Raw genomic sequence first — 6,924 nt, 5'->3', positions numbered from 1 at the left:
CGCGCAGGCGGAGGCGCGGAGCCGCGCAGGGGCGGCGGGCCCGCTCGGCCCGGCTCGGCTCGGCACGGCTCGGCCCGGCCTGGCTGCGCGCCGGGCGAGGATGCGGGAGGGGCGGCCCGCGGCCCCCCGCTGCCCGCCCGCGCTGCCTGCCCTGCCTGCCCTGCCCGCGCTGCCCGCGCTGCCCGCGCTGCCCGCCCTGCCCGCGTAAGGGGCGCCCGCGCCGCCGCCACCATGAAGAAGCAATTCAACCGCATGCGCCAGCTCGCCAACCAGACCGTGGGCAGGTAGGGATGGGGATGGGCCCTGCCTGCGCCCTGCCTGCATCCCGCCTGCCCCACTGACCCTGCCCCCTGCCCGCCCCACCGCCCCGATCCCGCACCCTGCCTGCCCCACTGACCCTGACCCTGCCTGCCCCCTGTCTGCTTCACCGCCCCCATCCCGTACCCTGCCTGCATCCTGCCTGCATCCCGCCTGCCCCACTGCCCCTGCTGGCTTCACCGCCCCCATCCCATACCCTGCCTGCATCCTGCCTGCATCCCGCCTGCCCCACTGCCCCTCCTGGCTTCACCGCCCCCATCCCATACCCTTCCTGCCCCTGCCTGCTTCACTTCCCCCACCCCATACCCTACCAGCCCCCTGCCTGCCCCACTGACCCTACACCCTGCCTGCTGCACTGCCCAAATCCAGCACCTTGCCTGCTCCCTGCCTGCCCCACAGCTCTAATCCCGTGCACTACCTGTGGCCTGCCTGCCCCACTGCCCCTGCTCTGTGCCTGCTCCCTAGCCTGACCCCTGTTTGCCCCACTGCCCCTAATTCCACACTTTGCCTGATCCCCTGCCTGCTACCTGCCTGTGCCCTGCCACCCCACCGCCCCTACCTGCCCCCTGCTCTGCTGCCTGCCTCACTGCCCCTGATCCTGTACTTTGTCTGCACCCTGCCTGCCCCACTGCCCTTGCCCCCTGCCCATCCCCTGCCCAGCCTGGCTGCTTCCTGCCAGCCCCACTGCTCCTCCTCCTTGCCTGCACCCTGCCTGCTCCCTGCCCTCTTTCTATTGCTCCTGTTCCTGCCCACCCTACTGCCCCTGCTCCCCAGCTAGCAGCCCGCCTGCCCCACTGCCAGTGCTCCCAGTCCTCAACCTTCCAGCTCCTTGCATGCCCCTTGCCCTGCTGTCCGTATCCTGCCTGCACCCTGACCGCCCCCCTGCCCACAGCATGCCCCCCAGACTGCTCCCTGCCTGCCCCAGTGCTGCACCCTACCTGCCCCACTGCTCCAGCGCCCACACCTCCCCTCCCTCCTGCCTGTTCCCTGCCTCCTCCCCTGCCTGCAGCCCAGCCTGCACCCTGCCTGCCTGTTAACCCTTGCTTGGCGTGTCGCCCCCCCCCCCCCCCCGCCCCTGCATGCACACTGCCCCCCTCGCCTCTGACCCACACCCTGCCCCCTTTATCCCCTGCTTCCCTGCCCTCACCCTGCCTGCCCCACTGCCCCTGCCCATTCCCCATGTCCCAGGGCTGGGCCACAGGGACACCCACTGTCTGGGCACCCCAGCCCTGGTGCTGTGGGGTGCCCCACTGGCCTGCTCCCCCAGCACCAAACACAGGTGGCCCCAGCTGGCTGGGGGCAGGGGGGCACACTGGGGTGCAGGTGGAGGGGCCATGCCTGCGGGGATGCCCGTGTGCGTGGATGCTCGGCCAGGCCCGAGGTTTGGTGGTGGCTGTTGTGTAATTCCCAGAGATTTTGCAGCTGCGGGGGGGGGGGGGTGGGGGGGGGTGGGGAGCGCAGGCAGAATTTATTTTTTCCTTCCCAGTGCGGCACTGGGGCAGCAGCATTGGCATGGCCGAGGTGTCAGGCTCCGCATCCCCTCCCAGAACCAAGGGCTCGGACCTCTGCTGGCATCCCCTGCATCCCCCCTTGCCGTGCCACCCATGGCAACTGGGGACACTTCGCTGGCTCTGGGTCCTGGGCTGGGCTGGAGGTGGCTGGTGGCAGCAGCTCCTGTGCTCGGTGCCACCTGGGCCACGGTGCTGTCACACGGCCGGCCCCAGCGTCTGGGCACAGGGCTGGGATGGCAGCAGGGCATGGCTGGGGCGGTGCGGGAGCGCGGTGCTGGAGCGCGGTGTGGGAGTGCAGTGCGGGAGAGGGGTAGCAGGAACGTGGTGCAAGAATATGATGTGGGAACGCAGTGTGGGAGTGTGGTGCAGGAACATGGCGCGGGAACGTGGTGTGGGAGCGAGCATAGCAAAACTGTGCGGGAGCATGGTGGCGGGAATGCAATGCAAGAATGTGGTGCAGGAACGCGGTTTTGGAGCATGCTGCAGGAATCTGGTGTGGGAGTGCGGTGTGAGAACCTGGTGGAGGAGTGTGGTGTGGGAACATGGCACAGGAGCGCACTGCAAGAACACGGTGTGGGAACACGGTGTGGGAACACAGTGCAGGAGCGCGGTGCAGGAGTGTGGTACAGGAATGCAGTGCAGGAACGCGGTGCGGGAGTGCGGAGGGTGGTGTGGGAGCATTGTATAGGGAACATGGCACAGGGAACGCGGTGTGGGAATGCGGTGCGGGAGTGCTGGGAGACTGGTGCTTGCCTTCCTTGGAGGAGTGGCAGGAGGCTGTTTTGGGAACAGAGCGTGTGATTTTGTCCTTGCATCTGCATTGAGCCAGGTTTGCTCTCCAGACACACCGAGGCGGTTTGACACGTCTCCCACCCGTGGCTGGGGGTCTGCAGGGGAGGGCTGCCCCCACATCCCGCCACCACTGCGTGGGAGATGTGAGCCGGGCACCGCACGCTCGCCTGGCTTCAAAATGGTGCCACCGACAAGGCGAGCATCCTCCTTCCCGCATCCCCTGGGAGCGCGGGGGCCGTGCCGGGCTCCATGCAGTGCCCGACTGGGGAGCGGCAACAGCGGCCGCGGGGCTGGGAGCCACTAAACCCCTAATCCTCTTAGGGGCTCGCTGTGACGCCGGCTCGTGACGGGCAGCTGGGAGGCTCCATCAGTATCCTGGCATGTCTGCTGCCTGCGGAGCTGCGTGCGCTGCCAGGCTTCTCGGGCTGGGTTTAATGTGGGGGTACATGGGCATCTCTCTGCTCAGCACTGGGGTCTCTGCAGGGCTCATTCTCTTCCTCAGCCTGGCTCTGCTGGTCCCTATCTCGAGTGCGAGCCCATGTTTTATCTCTCTTCCCCACTGCAGAGCCCTGAGCAGCCCTCTCCAGACAGCGGGAAATAGGGAGTGATGGATGGAAATAGAGAATAATAGATGGAAATAAGGCATAATTAGTGGAAATAAGGAATAATAAAAAGAAATAGGGAATAATAAATGGAAATAGGGAATAATAATGGAAACCTGGTGTTTTGTCTCCCCTGGGAGCGGCTTGCCAGGGTACATGTGCCATAACCCTCCAGGGTCTGAGGGGTGTCCCCTCCTGCTCATCATCAAACCCCAGTGGGCCACCATCACCCTGCAGTGCCAGACCCCCGAGTCCAGGGCTGGGGACCACCGGGCGGGATGCTGTCCCAGAGCTGGGGTCTGAGGTTGGCCCATGGGGGAAAGTGGGGGTGTTGGAGACAGTTTGCGTGGGATGGTGGTGGTGGCATCCAGCTGGTGTCACTCCTCCCAGCAGCACCTGGCCCAAGTGATCCGACTGCCTGCCGGGGTGGCTGCGCTCCTGGGGTGCTGGGCCAGGGCAGTGTCCCACAGGACCAGGGGACAGTGGGGACGTCTCCTCAGCCACCCTGCGGGGGGTGCAGGGGGAGGTGCAGGGCAGGGTGGCTTTTCCTGCTTTTGGTGGTGCGGCTTCCTTGGAAAGAGGCAGCCAGCAGCTGCCAGGAGTGCCCTGGCAGGGGATGGGCAGGGAGCGGGCAGGGGACAGGCAGGAGCAGCCCTTGTCCCTGTGAGGTGGCTGCAGCTGGCGCTGGTGTGGCTGTCAGCAGCCAAGGAACAGGGCTCACCTGGAGCAGGCGGGGGTGGGTCAGGGTCAGGGTCAAGGTTAGTGTCAAGGTCTGGATAAGGGTCAGGGTCAAGGTGAGGGTCAGGGTCAGGGTGAGATGAGGGTGCTGAGTGCGTTTCCTTACCTTTCCAAATCCGGTCTGCAGCTCCATTTCCCAGGCGCTGCCACATTCCTCCGCTGCTCCCCTTGCGATACTGCGGGTGAGCGGGGACCTCCTGGGTGCCCAGGGAGAGCAGCAGCACCCACAGGCACTGAGGGGCCAGCTGGAGCACGGCGCGCTCTGCTGTGCCCTCAGCACGTTGTTTTTTGGGTTTTTTTTTAAATTATTTTATTTAGGTCATCTCAGTAGATAGAAAGAACTGGGGATGCTCATCCCAGCGCAGCCCCACGCTTGGTACCTGACCTTTGGGAGAATTACTGCATCCAGTCTGTAAGGGGCCATAATACGTATCTCCATGGGGTGGAAAAAGGGAAGAGAAATCAATAAGTGACTGTAAAACATTCTGAAGATGCTTTCTGCAAAGCACTTTTATTTTTATTTATTTATCCATTTCATTGGTGGCTGTGCCGGTAGGACCTTGTGCCCTGACTTCGAGGTTGTGGGACAACGGGCACGAGCGTGCCGCAGCACTCACTCCAGCAGCTGAAACAGCCCCGTGAATTTTCCAGAATTGGCTCGATACGGGTTCTCTTCCATCAGGAATAACGCGGGCGCTTGCAGCCATGTGCAGAATGGCCTGGCTGAGTCCCCAGATAGCACATGGGCGATGGGAGGACACCAGGGAGGACAGTGTTAGCTTGGGGGATTGGTTTTTTTCCTCCTGGTCCTTTCTGAGCATCCCAAGATGTGTCCCCCATCCCAGGGGACAGTGGTGGCATTTAGGGCTGGATGTCACTTAGGTGGCTCTCAGGGCAGATGCTTTCCAAGCACCAGGCTGTCTGCATGTAAATATAAAGCCTTTAAACACCGAGGTTTTATTCTTTGCACAGCACGAATATTCTGCAAGAAACAAGGACATTTTATTCTGCTTGTATGAAATAAGGACAGAGGGAATAAAAGCACCACCTGGGATTTTTCCAATGGGATTTACAGGAAGGAACAACATGCTTTAAATAGCTGGGTTCTATGTCTGCGCTTTGGGGTGCCAGTGGCTCACTGTCGGCAGACACCCCCAGGCTCTTTTGGCTTTGCCAAGTGATGCCGCGCCCCTCGGATGGTGCCAGCAGCATCCCCGCAGCCCTGGGGATATTTTTATCCTCCTCGCAAGGCGGCAGCGCTGACAAACTGAAATATTCATGTCGTGGGCTGAAGGTTTCGTCCCCGCGGCCAGCAGCATCAGGGCCCTGTGCTTTGCAGGGGTTTCTCCACGATTTTCTAATCAGGACCAAAAGCATGGTCAGGGTGCGACCCCGGGGGGGTTCTTTGCCGGGGATGTGCTGGTAGCAAGGAGCAAAGGGCCCCATGCACCCCGTACCGAAGGGATGCTGATGCAGAGAGCTTGCAGCTGGGAAATGGGCAGGAGACGAAGAAAAAAGGATTTTCTGCCTTTAAAACTGTCCCCCATTTTGCTTTGATTCCTTTGATTTCCCAGCGGTGGGCAGAAGGATGGAGGAAAGCTGGACCAGCCTTCCCTGCCTGTTTCATCCCACTTTTCCAGCCTGGTTCGGCCGAAAGTGGGCGAGCTGCCAGGGGCTGAGCCCTGGCACCGGGCCAGCTGGGTGGGCATCGCTGCCCTTAGCCGTAGGTCTGGGACACGGGGACCGTCACTCTGCATCACCCGCCGGGGCAGGATGAGCCCAGGATGCGCTGGAGGAGGCGCTGGTGGGTCCGTCTCACCGTGTCTCGCTGGATGTTGCAGCTCAAGAGTCGGCTCCCTGGGGAATTTGAGCAGCGATTTGAGGATATAAATATTTGATGTTTCATTTCTTGTCTGCTAAAAAGGCACGAGGAAAAATCCGCAGCTCCATTTGGCCTTGGCTGGATCCTGGTTATGAGCCATTGGGCTGTGTGTCCCGGGGGATGCGGTGGCAAGGAGAGCTCAGACAGCGGCAGAAGCTGGGGACGGCGCAGTCCTTGGACCAGCATCCAGCCTGGACTGCGATGCCCAGCGCTCCCAGGGGTTGCATGGACAAGACCTGAGGGTCTTTCTCCTCCCTCTGGCACACGCGACAGATGCTCAGCACCTTATCCAAGTTGCACGGCTGAACCTCACCTGACCAACTTCACCTCTGAGCTTTGGGGTCTTGAGGACCTTGAATTTTCCGGCGGATACTAGCCCCCAGGCACGTGCAGCGGCACCGGAGGGAGATGCGGAGATGCGGGCAGAACCAGGACCGGGATGGAGCCAGGCACCACCCCTGAGCCCACGAGGGATGGCAGGGCAGACCCATCGTGGGAGTTAGCGCTTCAAGCACGGGATGGCCTTGGCTGGGTTTTTGTGCCTCCCTCTGCCTGCGCTCGACCATGAAGCTATTTTTAGGCTGGAGCAAACAGAAATCAGGGGAACCGGCTGGCATCAGTAATTAATAGCAATGAAATATTTACGGGCATATTGTAGCGAGAGGGTGGCAAGGAACAGGGGTGGAAGGGGTATTTGTGGCAGGAGGTGTAGGCAAGGGGGTCCTCAGGCATCGTGGACATGCTCTGCCTTGGAGACGCATCCTCACTCCTGCCCGTCCCCATGCTGGGTGAAGCACCGCCGCCAGCCAGACGTGATGGTTTTCCCATTCAGAGAGAAAACTGCTGCGAAATCCCTGTCATGCTTTGCATTTTGCTTGCTCAGGGTCATATCCGAGGCTGGGGGCTCCTTGTCTTGGGGGTTTGAGCATCAGAGGGGGACAGTGGTGGGAATGCGAGGCAGGCACTGGTGATGGACAGTCCAGCCAGATGGAGATGTCTGGCATCAGGAGATGCTCCAGGCGAGCACTGGCTTTGCTGTAGCTCCCCAGGTCAAGACATTGGAAGCTCATGTAGTATTTAT

General features: G+C 61.8%; 1 protein-coding gene across 4 annotated transcripts in view; it reads left to right on the top strand.

Annotated features, from left to right (window-relative positions):
* The window catches only part of ARHGAP44 (Rho GTPase activating protein 44), a 30,760-nt gene continuing 23,836 nt past the window's right edge, over positions 1–6,924 (top strand). For all 4 annotated transcript variants that reach the window (XM_056323866.1, XM_056323856.1, XM_056323876.1 and 1 more), the window contains exon 1: positions 1–284. In XM_056323866.1, the coding sequence (XP_056179841.1) occupies positions 232–284 (53 nt within the window). In that variant the 5' untranslated portion in view covers positions 1–231. The remainder of the gene's footprint in view (positions 285–6,924) is intronic.

The sequence above is a fragment of the Falco biarmicus genome, chromosome 1, assembly GCF_023638135.1.
Source record: "Falco biarmicus isolate bFalBia1 chromosome 1, bFalBia1.pri, whole genome shotgun sequence".
NCBI lineage: Eukaryota > Metazoa > Chordata > Aves > Falconiformes > Falconidae > Falco > Falco biarmicus.
Note: the sequence above shows the minus strand (reverse complement) of the source record. Positions and strands in the feature narration are given on the sequence as shown.